This window comes from Mauremys mutica, chromosome 12, assembly GCF_020497125.1.
Source record: "Mauremys mutica isolate MM-2020 ecotype Southern chromosome 12, ASM2049712v1, whole genome shotgun sequence".
NCBI lineage: Eukaryota > Metazoa > Chordata > Testudines > Geoemydidae > Mauremys > Mauremys mutica.
The window spans coordinates 68,902,864-68,920,809 of NC_059083.1; the positions used below are offsets into that span (position 1 = coordinate 68,902,864).

At 46.0% G+C, this 17,946-nt stretch overlaps 1 protein-coding gene across 1 annotated transcript; it reads right to left on the reverse strand.

The window, feature by feature from the left end:
• Positions 1-426: 426 nt before the first annotated feature.
• LOC123347001 (5-hydroxytryptamine receptor 3A-like) lies at positions 427-17,641 on the reverse strand. The gene is made up of 11 exons (XM_044984425.1): positions 17,636-17,641; positions 17,221-17,424; positions 16,096-16,246; positions 8,464-8,621; positions 7,197-7,241; positions 6,998-7,107; positions 5,827-5,996; positions 2,853-3,013; positions 1,757-1,967; positions 1,312-1,476; positions 427-841 (listed from the first exon to the last, which is right to left on the reverse strand). The coding sequence occupies exons 1-11, from the start codon at positions 17,639-17,641 to the stop codon at positions 594-596; spliced, it is 1,629 nt and encodes a 542-aa protein (XP_044840360.1). The 3' UTR covers positions 427-593.
• Between the last annotated feature and the right edge of the window lie 305 nt (positions 17,642-17,946).

Genomic DNA, 17,946 nt, shown 5'->3' on the forward strand with positions numbered 1-17,946 from the left:
AGAATATTCTCCCTGTTCTTGCTGCTCAGGTTAAACCCAAGGTTGTTCGGGTAACTGAGATAACAGTCCAGCCACACACATGTCCATCCCAATTTAACTTTCAGCCTTTTTCTGTATTATAAGCGCAAGCATCTCTCTGTAGCCTATCCATGATATGCTCATTGGACCTGGTTAGTGGTAGCCTGGACTCCAATCACAGTTGGAGGAGCCTGTCTCATCCCATCAAGACCAGCACTAATCTAGTCCATTGTGCTATTTCATGTTTGCTTTGTTCCCCCTGGATCTCCATGTGTAGTTCAGCACTTTTGAGAGGTACAGCTAAGATGACTTATACCTACTCCAGTAATTCCCTGTCAGCTGGAACACTAGCTCCATTAATGTATTTTATTTAGGTAACTTATTTGCTGATGAGATGCCCTAGGCGTACACATTGCTTTACATAGCACATACAAGAACAAAGCTCCTGCCCTGCAGAGCTTACACTGTTGTTCAGACATGCAGTACATGACTTAATTCAAGCATAAGAAGCAGGAAAACCTTGTTAGGGAGGAGGTTGAGGCAAGCAAGTATTAGAAAAGGCAATTAGGCCACATTTAACTGCTCCATTGTACAATGATGATGATGCTAAACAGTAGTGATAAAAGCAAATGACTGCAGAAAAGCACCTTCTCCAGAACTATCAGAGCTGACTTGCACTCCTGTAGCTCTGCCTGGGTCCCAATTCGCTGCCCCTCTGCATTCATTCTTCCTGGAAGCATGGGTAGTTCTGTATTTCCCTTTCCAAGTGGGCTTGAATCCCTTCTCTCCTCTTGTCCCCTGGCCGTCTCAATCAGTGAATCTCCTACAATGGGCAGAACAGCAGCCAAATGTAAATATACATTAGGGGAAATTGTGGACAAGAGCAGAGGGCTGCATGATGCTAAACTTGACTTTATTTGCTTGATAGTTTTTTATTAAAACTTCACATTTTTCTATCAGAAAATCTCAGGTACTGTTTTGGCTCAAGGGACTTATGGGGCTGGCCAGAGTTGGTGGACTTTGGTGGGGGCTGCTGGGTTTACAGCTGAGCTTACATAAATAACACAGGTGCAGCTCTTTTATATACATATGTTGCCCATATATATTTGATTCTTATAATTTATTCATCATGACGTTGAGAGGTAGGTGTCTAAACTCTGTGTGAATTTATGATCAAATGTGGCCTGAAACACAATGGACTTGGGTTCTAAGCCTGCTAGTATGATTGGTTCCCCACTGACAGAACCCTGCTACTGGTTACGGAGTATCAAATATAGGTAATCAAACACCAACCCTGCTTGTGTAGGAGGCTTCCGGATGTTCTAGCTTGCTTGCAGCATCTCAGCAGTTTCGTAGCTTTGAGTATAGGGTGTAGGGGTTTCTTCTTCAGCTGCATTAATAGGCAGGTCTCCAATACACCCATAATCATTAGGACAAAGACACCTATGAAAAACATCACTGCAAAAGGAGACGAAGGGTATGTGCTTCATAAACTCTGCTTTACTTCTTCTAGATCCATAATTCTATCTACTGTGAGCTTCTGCTTAATAGAAGAAATATAGTGCCCCAAGTTCAGAAACTGCTCTGCATAGGACTTCTAGTATTACAGCTCAACTACAGTGACTAGTGTTCCTCTTCTTACTATCTTTGAACATGTGACATGTTTGTACTCTGCTCTCTTCCTTACATCCAGTGCATGTCTAATATACAGTGACTTTTACTCAATAAAGACAAGTACCTATTATGGGTGGGTCATCAGAAGAAGTGGGAAGGATGTCCTTAAGAATGACAGCTAACACAGACTCTCCAATAATGAGTGACAGCTGGAAGCTGATCTTGTCCCCATAAGAGCTGGCACTGAACAAAATAGCCATATCCAATAAGTAGAGAGCACATGTTGGGAAGATAAGGTTCAAAACGTATAAAATGGGTCGTCTCTTCATGGAGATCTGGAGGGAACAAGACAAACATGAAATAACAGAATGGCCTGGATTAATGCTGGTCTTGATGGGATAAGACTGATGCCTCCAACTGTGAAGATAAGAACGGCCATAGTGGGTCAGACCAAAGGTCCATCTAGCCCAGTATCCTGTCTTCTGACAGTGGCCAATGCCAGGTGCCCTGGAGGGAATGAACAGAACAGGTAATCATCAAACGATCCATCCCCTGTCTCAGCATCTGGAGGTTAGGGACACCATCCCTGCCCATTCTGGCTATTAGCCATTGATGGACCTATGCTCCTGGGGGGAAGGGATAGCTCAGTGATTTGTGCATTGGTCTGCTAAACCCAGGATTGAGATTTTAATCCTTGAGGGGGCCATTTAGGGAACTGGGGTAAAAATCTATATGGGGATTGGTCCTGCTTTGAGCAGGGGGTTGGACTAGATGACCTGAGGTCCCTTCCAAACCTAATATTCTATGTTTCTAACTTATCTAGCTTTTTTTAAACTGTATTATTGTCTTGGCCATCACAACATCTTCTGGCAAGGAGTTTCACAGATTGACTGTGTTGTGTGAAAAAAATACTTCCTTTTGCTTGTTTTAAACCTGCTGTCTATTCATTTCACTGAGTATTCCCTAGTTCTTGTGTTATGGGAAGGAGTAAAGAACACTTCCTTATTGACTTTCTCCACACCAGTCATGGTTTTATAGACCTCTATCATATCTCCCCTTAGTCGTCTCTTTTCCAAGCTGAAAAGTCCCAGTCTTGACTAGATTTTGCTTGGGTTGTGTTCTTAGTTTTTGTAGCTTAGCCCTGATGTTCTGAAGGGCACGTTTATGATAAATCAATGAATGAAATATACAGTGTATGAAATACACTGATGATGCAATACCTCATAGGTGATCACAAAAAACTCTTCTTCCTCTAGAAACTCTGTGTATTGTATGATGTTTATGTTTGTGAACTTCCATTCTCCATTGGTCAGGTGATAAAGTTGGCTTTGTTTGTTCGCCTCTTCTGTTGTCTGATTGGACAGGAATATAATGTCTGTTGCTATTTGAGGAAAGAAAGTGAAGAAAGAATGGTTAAAAGGTGGTTCCTTTCTCAGTTCAGGGAGTTCAGATCAGCCACCATAGTCCAGGTATGTATTCAGAAGGAGGGAAAAGAAGATTAAGATCCCCCGCCCTGGTGGAAAAATTACATCTCTTGCCCAAAACAGAACTGGCGCAAAGGTCACTGCTTAAATGGGAACAAATGTCTGCTGACAGTAGGAGTTTCATAACTCCATTGGTCTTGGATACCTGGTTGAATTCTGTCTCCCATCTTATGACCTTGATCCAAATCCTGTTGAAGTCAGTGGGAGTCTTTCCACTGGCTCCAGTGAGCTTTAGATGAAGCACTTAGAGGAGCAGTTGGCAGTGGCTGTCTCTTTCTTGTGCTTCCATAAATACAGTCGAACCCATTTATCTCGACCTCGGTTAACTTGCCAACCCTATTAAGTCGACGTTTTAGTAGTGGAACCGCCAAACTCCCTCTTTGTCTTACCGGTTTCTCATCGGTTATGTAGATTCTTTAATCTCGCCGAACCCTAATATCTGGAGCACAGAAGAGCTTTTGCCACTAACCGAGGTCGAGATAAATGGGTTCGACTATAACTCCGGCGGCGGCCCTGCCCGGCTCCTGCCGCATCCCTCCCCGGCCACGCGACTCCTGCCCTAGCCCCGGCTCCCCAGCCCCGCGGTTCCCCGCGTACCCGCCCGCCCGGCCCCGCTTCCCCGGTCCCCGCTTCGCCGTCCGCCTGGCCCCGCTTCGCCGGTCCCCGCTTCGCCGGTCCCCGCTTCGCCGTCCGCCTGGCCCCGCTTCGCCGGTCCCCGCTTCGCCGCCCGTCCGCCCGGCCCCGCATACCCGGTCCCCGCCCGCCCACCCGCCCCCGCCTCCCCGGTCCCCGCCGCGCCGCCCGGCCCCGCTTCCCCGGTCCCCGCCCCCGCACCCGGCCCCGCTTCCCCCGTCCCCGCTTCGCCGCCCGCCCGGCCGCCCGGCCCCGCTTCGCTGGTCCCCGCTTCGCCACCCGCCCGCCCGGCCCCGCATACCCGGTCCCCGCTTCGCCGCCTGCCCGGCCCCGCTGCGCCGGTCCCCGCTTCGCCGCCCGTCCGCCCGGCCCCGCATACCCGGTCCCCGCCCGCCCGCTCGGCCCCACATACCCGGTCCCCGTTTCGCCGCCCGCCCGTCCGTCTGGCCCCGCTTCGCCGGTCCCCGCTTCGCCTGCCGCCCGCCCGCCCGGCCCCGCTTACCCGGTCCCCGCTTCGCCGCCCGCCCGTCCGCCCGGCCCCGCTTCGCCGGTCCCCGCTTCGCCGCCCGGCCGCCCGCCCACCGGCCCCGCATACCCGGTCCCCGCTTCGCCTGCCGCCCGCCCGCCTGGCCCCGCTTACCCGGTCCCCGCTTCGCCTGCCGCCCGCCCGCCCCGCTTACCCGGTCCCCGCTTCGCCTGCCGCCCGCCCGCCCCGCTTACCCGGTCCCGCTTCGCCTGCCGCCCGGCCCGCTTACTGGGTCCCGCTTCTTTGGCTGCCCGGCTCCGGGTCCCCGTCCACGGCCGCCCGGCCCCGCTTCCCCGTCCCGCTTCGCCGGATCCAGCCACGTGCAGGCACCGCGGTAAGGGGGCAGGGAGGGGGTGTTGGAGAGAGGGCAGGGGAGTTCAGGGGTGGGGGGGTGGATAGGGGTTTATCTCGATCATCGGTTATCTGGACTATTTTTGGCAAACCCCTAGGCCGGCGACATAACAGGGTTCAACTGTACTTGGAAGTAGCTACTATCTGGCCCTCTTCTACACAGACTCACTACTGCAAGCACATTCCTTTAGCTACAGAAGGATGATCCTTAAGGTGGCAATTGTGCAAATGGAGCATTTTCTTAGGAAAAATATCTAGGTCTTGATACCGAGATGGCTAGCCCCCTTTCCTGGAATGTTTCACTTCCGGATGTGAACTGGGTGACTTTACTACTTGCATTCCTAGCAAAGAGTTTCCTCTTCAAATCGTGGCTGGCTGACTTTCTGGAAGAGCTGCTTTAGCCAAACACAAGTTATTGGGCTCAATTCACGGGTAACTGGGTGGCATTTAATGGCCTGTGATAAACAGAAGGTCAGACTAGATGATCTAATGGTCCCTTCTGCCTTTAAACTCTAGGAATGTCATGAAACATTTGCTACCTTTAGTTTAATGAAGCCAGTTATTTTTCAAGTGAAACTTAATTATTAGAATAGTTGTAGCTAAATGGACACCCGTTCTATGCAAACAATAAAAGATCATGCTTGAAAGTAAGTCTTGCCTCTCCATTTCTGCGACTACCATGGGGATAAAATAAGAGAGCATGCGGCAGTCCAGACCCTAGATCTCTAGCTTGGAACTCAAATCTCTAAGTCTGGATCCCATCCTGCAGCCCTTTCTCAGTCATGTCCTCTCAACTTCAGCCCTTGGAGTTTTATTTTGAATCTAGACCCTCATGCACATTTTAAGGACTCTAGACCTTGCAAACTCTTATACAAGTAATCCTTATTGCAGTCAGTGGGACTAGTCATTTGGCTAAGATGACCACTCCTGGGAGTAAAGGCTTTGCAAAGGCAGATCCTGGATTCTTCCAGAGATATACATATAGGAGACTCCATAGTGGGGGATCATGCTATGGCCCAGTTTTTCCCTTGTGCCATAAATTTTTTTTTTAGCTCAATGGACACTGTTGAGTAGTGAACATAAAAATGTCAATAGTAGATCAGACCTGTGATCTGTCTAGTCCATTGACTAGTTGGGGACAGTGGCCAGCACCAGCCAATCCAGTCTAGTTGTAGTAAAAGTGAATAAGAATGGACATACCTGAATACATAACTGAGGCTATGCTCATGTTGCACGTCTGGGTGTCAAATGGAAATTGGTGCATCTCCAAGCTGCATGTTACGGTGACCTGGTGCTGTTGGGTTGTGCTAACCATGCCGTTATGAGTAATGGACAGAAGGGGCCTGCTGAGGGATTTCTCTTCATCCACTCTGAAGGAACCAATGATTCAACAACAATGAAAAGTAAAATGACAAAACGCTTGTTGCAGATCTAAGACAATATTTTTTTGCAATCTCACTGTTAGTCTGACTTTGAATGGTCAGTGAACCTTACTACATACAACAGGAAACAGAAGAGAGAGGGTGAGTGACAGCGAGTAACCAGGGATGAGAGATTTAAAACAAACAGCGGAGGACAAAAAGGCTGTGGGAGGAGATAGGAGAGACGGGAAGAGAGAACGCAAGCAGAGAGAGTCTGGGGCGCAGAGAAGGGCTGATAACCCCCATCTACACCAAGACTTGTAACGTACCGCATTAGCATGCTAGATGAGACAGGAAAGACATTCAAGGACATATGACCCATTGGATCAGGGACTGTTGGCCTAATTCTGATCTCGCACTGCTTCCACCCTCTAACTGAATTACTCCTGATTTCCACCATGTAAGTGAGAGCAGAATCAGGAACTATGTTTTTATTTGTGTCTTGTGCAGTGCTGAGCACGCTTTTGCGGCTTAACAAATAATCCTTAATAATTAACCATTTAGGGACAATACCAAATATCACGGTACAGCAGGCATCTCCTGGACTTCCAGAATAAACAGTGACAGGAGCCTCTAAGATACATTGTTGGAGTCTGGCTCCTTTTGATTGGCTTCCTTGTTTCTCAGATAGTTTTCCCATAGCCTGCACATGCTCTGCTAGTGCCCCCTCACTCAGGGACTAAAAAACCCCACAGTTTTATTTAATGAATATTTTCCTACTGTAGCATGAGATCAGGTAATTGATTCTTAGCTATTTCGTACTCCCTCTTCTCCCACACAATTCATCCTGCAAAACCTTTCCTTATGTGAGTAATCCTCACTTATTGAGTCAGTCCCATTGATCTCAGTGACACCAATCATGTCCGTTGTAATTATCCCTCTTAATTTTAATTAAATAAAAATAAAAAAAATTAATTAATCAAGTTGAAATTAGCCAAGGAGAGTCTTACTGTTCATAAATGATGATATATGGGGACCAAAATGTATCCACTGGCAGAACGAGTTTGGAAATGTTACAGAAATCCTGAGGATTCCAAGTCACAAAGACATTTTTCCACTTCTAGAGGAAAGAAAATCATAGAATGGAAACAATTTCTGGACTCTCAGCACACAGGAAATAGCTTTGATTTTACAGAAAATAGCTCTTACCATGGTCACTAAGAAATAGATAGTGACAGTTTGTAGCTTTTCAGTCTAGAGAAACAAAATGGGAAAGTAGTTATCCTGATTTCATTAACTAAGGTAGGTACGGCGCTTGGAGGCTGTTCACTGTTTTTCTTACAATGAAGGTGTGATGAGTGTCAGAGATATGAGAAAATCAGGTCACGGCAATAACTTACTGTTCTTGGTCTTACCCTCCAATTCTACTCTCCAGTTGTAAGATTCAATGTTTGGAAAAAATAGTTGCCTGATAGAATACACCTGCCTATGTAAATCTGTGCTAGGAGAGGATCCAGAGCAGTAGAATGGGAGAAGATTTGCAACATGGCTCAGGGAAATAGAGTCTACAGAATCTGATCATAAGAATGGCCCTACTGCGTCAGACCAAAGGTCCATCTAGTCCAGTATCCTGTCTTCTGACAGGGGCCAGGGCCAGGTGCCTCAGAGGGAATGAACAGAACAGGTAATTATCAAGTGATCCATCCCCTGCTGCTCATTCCCAGCTTCTGGCAAACAGGTCCCTGATATATAAGAAGGGAAAAACCAAACAAGAACTGCACAAATCTCTACTCGCTCTCCCCGCTCCCACAACTCCATTTTGCTGTAACACCAGATAATAATGTGGGTTTCCTTCACCCAGGCTAAGCAGAGGGCGGTGTTTCCCTTGTAAGAGGCGCTTTTTTGTGTGTGGTATGTGTGTGCAGGAAACAAAAAGAAGTTCTGATGACATCCAAATTAAGGGCTAAATTCCTGAATATTCTTGGACAATTTTGCAGCACAGGGTAGCTTAACAAGCTAATTAAAATGTTGATAGGAGGCTGCTATAGAAATGAATTTTGCCCTGGACTTTAAAACAAACAAGAGAACAAAAAGGCTGTGGGAGGAGATAGGAGAGACGGGAAGAGAGCTCATTTTAATGAGACACTTGTTCAATATGTGATCACTAAAATGATTTTAAACAACTTTCTGATTTGTGCGGATGTGACAAACTATTTTACACCTGGCACCTCCAACAAACATTGCTCTGGAATCTACTTTCAAACCACAGCCATGAAGTCTGGAGAAGGTCAGTAGAAGACCGAATGTTTGGGTTCTACTCTCTCACATCAGTGACAGTAACTGGGGTTACTCCCAATTTGCGCTAGTATGAGTGAGAGAAGGATCCCTCATTTACTCTAGGATCATCAGCTGCCTCAACTTGTCAATTTACACAATATTTCCTACTATACAGAATAATAGAGGTTTGTTTTCTTACCACCAAGAGGATGGAAATCAGTATAAATTCTATCTCCACTTTCAACGGCTCTTTCCAATTTTCCTTGGGTATTGTATGTCGTTGGGGTGCCTTTTCAGAGAAGATATTTAGGTACTGAAGAATGTCATCGTACTTACAGAGCTGTTCTGGGGCAGCACCTGTGGAAATAAAATGGAAGTCTGGTTACATCCAAATTCATTTTATCAGAGCAATACCAGGCAGGATCTTAGCATACACCACACAGCCAGCCTGTAGGATGGGAGTGCATCAGAGAATAAAAGGCATTGGGCTGTAACTTTTAGGAAACCACTGTCAGATCTTTGTCCCCTTTCGCACTGGCAGGACTAGGGTGCCCATCTTAATCTTCCTCATCCATGTATGAGAATATATATTACTCATGGGTAGTCCAGTTGGTTTTCCCCTGGTTCTACTACAATTTAACTTACCTGTTGCCAAAGACAAAGTGAGAATAGCTAAGAATGTGTCCCACATCATTCCCCTTTTCCTGATGAAGCAAATGGTACAGCTAATGCTACAGCTAGTTGCCAGTGGCTATCAGCTGATATGCAGCTCGTGATTTGATATTAATCAGTGTAGGGAGGAAGCTTATGTAATTGAAGCCTTGGTTTTTTTTTTTTAATGAAAAATTCAGTGATAATGGCACAATGCACTCAACTGGCTCTTGGGATCAGCTCGTCAAATTATTGTTAATAAATTGATGTTATGGGGCCAATGCTATGGTAGGAATAATTTACTTTAACCCCATCTTCATCATCACCACATCATGTTCCCATTATGCCTCTGGCCGTTAGGGCAGCGACGAAGCTCCTCCACTCCTATCCGTTTCTGGGAAGTCTTTCAATAATTCCACAATTGAGCCCCAGGTTTTTCAGCTCAACTGCCACAGCTCTTTGCCATGTTGTTTTCAGGCAGCCTTGTTTTCACTTTCCTTCAGGTGTCCATCTTAATGCTATTCTGGTGATGGAAATAGTTTCCATTCAAAGCACATGACCGATCCATCTCTAATGCCTCCTGGTAATGATGGTGCTCAGATCCTCTTGACTGCACTGTGTCAATAGGTTTTGGTTTCAGATTGTTCTGCGCCAAAAGATAGAGAGGATTTTTCTGAGGCAGGTTGTATGAAATGAAGCCAGTTTGGACATGTCACGCGTTCTCATTCTCTGGCATTCTGCACTATAAAGTAGTGTTGAAAGTACGCAGCTCTGATAAATCTTGAGTTTGGTTTTGGTGTTGTATTTTGATGATTTCCAGACTGCATTTAAGCTCCTGAAGGTGTTCCTGGCTTTATTGATTTTGTTCCGGATGTCCTGGTTTGTTCCACTGTCCTGGCTGATGGTGCTGCCCAAGTATGTGAATATTTCTACCTTGGTGCGAACATGATCCTCTATCTGTACTGCTGATGGTGAGGCAATATTAAAGGTCATGATATCTGTCTTATTACAGTTGATTTTCAGTCCAATTTGCTGGCTGAATATGTTGAGTAGAGTTGTTTTTTCTTGTATATGGTGTTGGGTATGTGATAGGAGAGTAAGATCATCTGCAAAGTCCAGGTCTTCAAGCGATGAGAAGGGTGTCCATTTAATGCCTCTTGGCATATCTTCTGTTGTACGCTGCATTACCCAGTCGATGGCAGTGTTGGAGAGGATTGCAGACATGATACACCCCTGACGTATTCCTGTTTTGACTTCAAAACTGTGATCAACACTGCATGTAAAGTTGGAATAGAAGCTTTTGATTATGTTGATTATATGGAGAGGGATTCCTTATGCCCACAGAATGCACCATGGGCTGGTCCTGTGAATGATATCAAAAGCCTTCTCAAAGTCTATGAAGTTTATGTAAAGTTGCCATTGCCATTCTAAGCATTGTTCTCTTATGTTTCATAGTGTGAAGATCTGGTCTGTGCATCCACACCCTTTCCGAAAACCGGCTTGCTCTTTTCTGAGAATGTTATTAATTGCCTCTGATAGACACTGGACTATGATCTTACACAATACTATTACAATCATTGAGAGTTCCTTTCTTTGGTATCTTCACTATAACCCCAATTGGTCCACTCATCTGGCTCTTTCCCCCCTTTGTGATGTAGAGGGGCCAGGATAGATGCTGCTAACTCAGGATTTACCTTGAGTAATTCTGCATTCAAGTTATCCTTGCCAGGAACTTTCCCATTGTTTTAGGATTTGATGGCTTGAATGATCTCTTCCTTAGTTTGGGTGTCTGTGTTGATATCAAGAACTTCTTCTGCCTCACGGATGTTTGTTTCCTCTTTAGGAGGCTCCTTGTTCAGCAATTCTCTGAAATGCTCTGTCTAGCGCATTTCTTGTTCTTTTTTTCTGTTGTCAGTAGGTGGCCTTATTTGTCCCTGATGAGAGTGTTTGTTGGTCTCTGTCATTTACCACTGATAAGGCGCATCATTTTGTAAACTGTTCCTTGTTCACCATGAACAGCTGCATCCTCTGCTTGTGTTGCCAAATTATCAATATAATGTCCTTTATCTGCCTTCACAAGCCCTTTTGACCTCCCGGTGTGCCTTGCTATACTGCTCGTGGTATTTGTCCTTTAGCTTCTGGGATTTTGTGTCAAAACCCTTTTTCTTCAGGGCTCATCTGGTTACTATGGCATTCCATGTGCTGGGTGTAATCCACTCCTTTCTTCTCTTCTGCCTGTAGCCTAGACAGGCTTCACTGCTCTGTTTATAGACTGTTGTTACTTTGTCCCAGTTCTTGTTGATCTTATGATGTTACAGCCCATATTCTTCATAGAAATATTGTTGTGATATGAATATGGCATAACTAAGATATGTTTTATGCAAGAGGGGTCATGTAAGGTATCACTGAAAAAGCGGCGGCCAGCACATCCCTCGGCCCACACAGCTTCCTGCAGCCTCCATTGGCCTGGAGCAGCGAACCGCAGCCAGTGGGAGCTGTGATTGGCCGAACCCACGGACGTGGCAGGTAAACAAACTGGCCTGGCCCACCAGGGTGCTTACTCTGGCGGGCCACGTGCCAAAGGTTGCCGATCCCTGGTCTATGTCGACCCACACGTCTCAGTTTTAGCTTGATGGAGTCTGGCACAAGGTGGTGGTCACTGCCAACATCTCCCCTTTTCACTTTCACATCTGTCAGTGAGCATTCTCATTTGCCATTGATCATCATATGGTCAATCTGATTCTTATTCACTGCCATTTAGGGAACACCATGTCAGCTTGTGAATTTCATGATGTTGAAATAGGGTTCTGCCGATGATTAGGTCATTCACATTGCAGAAATCATCAAGCCCCTCTTCGTTTTCGTTCATGGTGCCACACCCATGTCTTCCCATTGCTCTGTTGTTGTTTGTGTTGTCCTTATCAACCTTGGCATTCAGGTCTCCCGTTACGATAGTTAGGTTGTGGCACAGTACTCTCTTGAACTCCGCCTGTAATGTAATATAGAATTTGTCCCTTGCTTCTTCATCACTGTCATTTGTCAGAGCATAGCACTTATTCAGGGCGATATTATTGTGTTTCCCTTTCAGTATGGCTTTCATAAGTCTGCTGCTGATGGACTTCCACTCAAGCAGGAACTGCTCCATTCCCTTCTTCAAACAGATGGCAACATGGTGTTGTACATCATCCCATCCAGAATACAGTAAAGTTTCTCCTGAGGCTGTTGTTAATCTTCCTGATCCCGTCAATCTGCTGTTGCTGACACCCAGGATGTGTAAGCTGTAGAGTCTCATCTCGCTGTGACCTGAACTAGCTTCCCTGTTTCATACAATGTACATATGTTCCAAAACCCAAGTTTGGTTTTTGTCTTGGTGTTGAGAACTTCAGTCTTCATGCCAGTGGCTTCCTTTTGGCTTTCACCACTAATCCCATCGCCCCTGTGCGCAAAACAAAACAAAAAAACCTTATGCAGAGAAAAAAGGAAGGATTCAACCTCACAAAGTGTAATGCTAAAAGCTTTAGCCCTTTAAGGGCCAAATCTTGTGCATTTTTATGTGTCGGGTTTAAATCTGATCCAACTCCACTGACCTGCCTGTGTTTTTGCTGGAAATTGAGTCACTCTGGCTTTTCACTGGTCTGACAGAGCAGCATTTGGGGCTACACAGCCCAATTAAGATTCTCTTTTATCTCTCTGCATTCCTGTCCCCATATGTAGGCTGCTCAGGAGAGGGGGCATGAGTGACCCTGTGGTAGAAATTCTCCATTTTCTAAACCATCAGTTCTTTCACCCATTCACCCCACCCTTAGCTCTTTTACCTTGTGTGCAGGGAGCAGACAATTTCAGCACCTAGACATCATTCCCTAGAACTTCCTAGCCCTAATTCCCAGTGGGGGTTTGTCACTCCCCTTTATGTCACTTTCTTCAATTAAAAAATCCCTCTAACTTCTACATGTCTACTGTGTTTGACCCCTGGGAGACTTTGGCAGGAGCTGGAGAGACAACAGCAGGATACAGTTTCATCTCCGAAAGCGTTTAAGTCCATGGAGTTGCATTAGGGGTGATTTGGCCTATGCATTATGTAGCTAATTGGTTCATTGTATCATTTAACTGCGTTATCTATTGTCATGGCAAACTCCTCTGTTAGTCCATACGTAATCAATGTATGAGACATAGATTTCAGTTATATGTATAGTGTGACAGGGTCAGGCCAGATGGCTACAGGAGAGTGTTAGAAGGTAGATATATTAGTCCCAGATGAAGTAGATCCCTTTTTCCTGGGTAAAGTAACAGGGGCAGTTCCAGAACAAGCAGGAACTTGCTGGAACCAATTAATGCAGGCAGGCTAATTAGGACACCTGGAGCCAATGAAGAAGAAACTGCTAGAATCAATTAGGACAGGCTGGCTAATCAGGGCACCTGAGTTTAAGCAGGACCTCACTTCAGTTTGTGGAGTGCATGCGCGGAGCTGGGAGCAAGAGGCACTAGGAGCTGAGAGTGAGAAGGCATATTACTGGAGGACTGAGGAGTACAAGCATTATCAGAAACCAGCAGAAAGGTCCTGTGGGGAGGATAAAAATGGTGTTGGGAGGAGGCCATGGGGAAGTAGTCCAGGGAGTTGTAGCTATCGTACAGCTGTTCCAGGAGGCACTCTAGACAGCTGCAGTCCACAGGGCCCTGGGCTGGAACCTGGAGTAGAGGGCGGGCCCGGGTTCCCCCAACCTCCCAACTCCTGATCAGACACAGGAGGAGTTGACCTGGACTGTGGATTCCACCAGAGAGGAAGGTCTCTGGGCTGTTCCCTGATCCACATGGTGAATCTCTGAGGTGATAAAATCTGCCAATAAGCACAGGACCCACTAAGGTAGAGGAGGAACTTTTGTCACAATAGATAAAAATACAAGTAGGATAGCATCATAGGAGTGTGAGATTGACAAGTTGTTAGGAGTGATGAGTGTGTATTGGGTAACTAAGAAAAGCAAGGCTGTAATGCAAGGCCTACAGGCTAAGGCTTGTAAGAGTTTAGCTTAACCATGCTAGGCCTCAGGCTTAAGGAGGCATGATATATGTAGGTGACCTAGGACTAACCCTGTGCCAGTCAAATTACAAGATTATGTAAAGAATGTGCCAGTAGGTCAGGGTTTCTCAAACGTGGGTTGCCGCTTCTTTAGGAAAAGCCTCTGGTGGGCCGGGCCGGTGTGTTTACCTGCCCCGTCCGCAGGTCTGGCCGATCGCGGCTCCCACTGGCTGTGGATCGCTGCTCCGGGCCAATAGGAGCTGCTGGAAATGGCAGCCACTATGTCCCTTGGCCCACGCTGCTTCCAGGTTAGAGGTTAAACTGAGCGCTGCTGGAAGGGAGGGTGAGTCCCAGGAGCACCATAAACCAGAACATCATGGGCCAAATTCCACCCCTACTGCATTCCTCATCCCCCACCTGGGAGTCAGTGTGGTAACAACCAAGACATGAATTCGCTGGGCTGGGATGGTGCAACCTCACCCAACAGAGATGCTGGCACAATCCCACCCAGCAGAATCAAATCTCCTGGGGTGCATGTGTTGAATAGCAACCCACCCCCCCCACAGCTGTGTGGAGAACAAACCCTGAGCCATGTGGCTAAAAGGGCAGATTGGCTTTCAGAGTCTCTGGTTGCCTGGTGCACAGGTGCTGGAACTTGAAGTGATTTCAATGTTTATTATCTTTCTCTTTTTTAAACCCTTTGTCAGCCTTGCAAAACTATAATGAAAACAAACCATCCCATTCACAAACTCTCCTTGCCTGCTCCTACCAGTGTTCATGGTGAAAAAACTGAGAGTATTGTACTTGCCCATCCACACACCCAGACCCCCCCCTGCCCAAAAAAAGGCAAAAGTAGGCTTTATAGAATTTTGTGTGGCTGCTTTATTGCAATTTCCGCATTAATGAGGAGACTGAAAATATTGGCAACTAAAATTAGCATAGTTGCTACCCTGGGGCCTGATGATGGGCGGGGCAATGGATACTGTAGAGTTGCCCTGTGTGGAACTGGGAGCTCTCTGAAATTACGGGGGGTTGTTCTATCAGCTGTTCTGCTCCACCTGTACAGGTTGACCTCCTTGCCAGAAAAGCCCCCAGCTATTGATTGGGTTTATTACAAAACTGCCGTTGCTAAGGCTGGCATGGTGGATGAGTTTGAAAAGAAGGTGAGATTCTTGTCCTCAATTAGATGTTGCTGCTGTTTTGAAACCCAGATGAATATTACGGACTGATTACATGAACCTATCAAAGAATAGGCAGATATGCTGCTCTTGATCTAAAGCTTGTGTGTAGCATTGGGGACTGTAGGTAAAATGAATAGGAGAGCAGCCTCACCACAGGCACCTTCTGAGAGGATTGTAAGATTCTATTAGGTAGGTTTCACCTTCAGGCAAAGCCGTGATGATCTTTGTGTGTGTTATTTCTGGGTGGTCCAGGTCTCCCATTAGTAATGTGCAGTACTAATAAGGCAAACACTTCCAGTGGTCTGCAAAAATCAGATATATGGTATGGTTATGTAAGACAGCATGTCCTGTGACCAGCACTAACTGGTTGGGATTTTTGCTATGGTAAATATACCTTCTCCTCTGCAGCTGATTATTCTCCTTTAAACTTGAATCCTGGGCTGTAGTTGAGGGTAGGGAGCCCACCCTGGCCTGTTCCCTCCTTTGAGTTGATAGTGGTAGCCTGGACTCCAATCACAGTTGGAGGAGCCTGTCTCATCCCATCAAGACCAGCACTAATCTAGTCCATTGTGCTATTTCATGTTTGCTTTGTTCCCCCCAGATCTCCATGTGTCGTTCAGCACTTTTGAGAGGTACAGCTCAGATGACTTATACCTACTCCAGTAATTCCCTGTCAGCTGGAACACTAGCTCCATGAATGTATTTTATTCAGGTAACTTATTTGCTGATGGGATGCCCTAGGCGTACACATTGCTTTACAAAGCACATGCAAGAACAAGGCTCTTACCCTGCAGAGCTTGCACTGTTATTGAGACATGCAGTGCACAGCTTAATTCAAGCATAAGAAGCAGGAAAACCTTGTTAGGGAGGAGGTTGAGGCAAGCAAGTATTAGAAAAGGCAATTAGGCCACATTTAATTGCTCCATTGTACAATGATGATGATGCTAAACAGTAGTGATAAAAGCAAATGACTGCAGAAAAGCACCTTCTCCAGAACTAGCAGAGCTGACTCGCACTCCTGTAGCTCTGCCTGGGTCCCAATTTGCTGCCCTTCTGCATTGATTCTTTCCGTAAGCATGGGGAGTCCTGTATTTCCCTTTCCAAGTGGGCTTGAATCCCTCCTCTCCTCTTGTCCCCTGGCCATCTCAGTCAGTGAATCTCCTACAATGGGCAGAACAGCAGCCAAATGTAAATATACATTAGGGGAAATTGTGGACAAGAGCAGAGGCCTGCATTTCTAAACTTGACTTTATTTGCTTGATTTTATTAGAACTTCATATGTCAGAAAATCTCAGGCACTGTTCTGGCTCAGTGAGTTCATGGGGTTGGCCAGAGTTGGTGGACTCTGCGTGGGGCTGGGTTTACAGCTGAGCCTACATAAATAACACAGGTACAGCTCTTTTGTATACATATGTTGCCTATATATATTTGATTCTTATAATATATGCACCATGATGATGTTGAGAGGTAGATGTATTAACTTGTGTATGACTTTATGATCAAATGTGGCCTGAAACACAATGGATCTGGGTTCCAAGCCTGCTAGCATGATTGATTTCCAGAGATAAGGGGCTCCCTACTGACAGAACCCTGCTACTGGATACGGAGTATTCAAATGTAGGTAACCAAACACCAACCTTGCTTGCTTAGGAGGTTTCTGGATGTTGTTCTAGCTTGCTTGTGGCATCTCAGCAGTTTGATAGCCTTGAGTATAGGGTGTAGGGGTTTCTTCTTCAGCTGCACTAATAGGCAGGTCTCCAATATACCCATAATCATTAGGACAAGGATACCTACGAAAAACATCACTGCAAAAGAAGACAAAGAGCATGTGATTGATAAACTCTCCGCCTTACTTCCTCTAGATCCATAATTCTATCTACTGTGGGCTTCTGCTTAATAGAATACATATATAAAAGAAGAATATAGTGCCCCAAGTCCAGAAACTGCTCTGAATAGGGACTTCTAGCATTACAGCTCCACTGCAGTGACTAGTGTTCCTCTTCTTACTATCTTTGAATAGGCGACACGTTTGTACTCTGCTCTCTTCCTTACATCCAGTGCATGTCTAATATAAAGTGACTTTTACTCAATAAAAACAAGTACCTATTACGGGTGGGTCATCGGAAGAAGTGGGAATAATGTCCTTAAGAATGAGAGCTAACACAGACTCTCCAATGATGAGTGACAGCTGGAAGCTGATCTTGTCCTCATAAGAGCTGCTGCTGAACAAAATAGTCATATCCAATAAGTAGAGAGCACATGATGGGAAGATAAGGTTCAAAACGTATAAAATGGGTCGTCTCTTCATGGAGATCTGGAGGGAACAAGGCAAACATGAAATAACAGAATGGCCTGGGTTAGTTGCTGGTCCCGATGGGACGAGACAGACTCTTCCTCCAACTGTGGTTGGAGTTCAAGCCATCAACTCAAAGGAGGGAACAGGGCCCAGTGGCTTCCTACACTGTAGTGCAGCCTTAAAAACTCGCCCTCATCCTGTCCCCAGCTTACTTTCCCTGCTTCCTTACCTTCATTTCCTACTTTCTTCCTACCTTCTAACCCCAGCTTCCCCTCCTCTCATAGTCTGACCCTTCTTCCACCTGTCCTGCTAACTCTCCCTTACCTGCCCATCTTTCTACCGCCTACTTCCCGCCACTTCACCTAACCCCCTTTGCCCTCATTTTGAGTCGAGCGCTATGTTCTTCTGTGCACTCTTGCTATTTTCCTACTGGTATTCTCCATGAATATTCATGCACAGGTGCTCATAGAATATACATATGCCTTCACCTGTCTCATATGTTTTTTCTTCTACTCCCCTAAACACACACATTGAAACTGG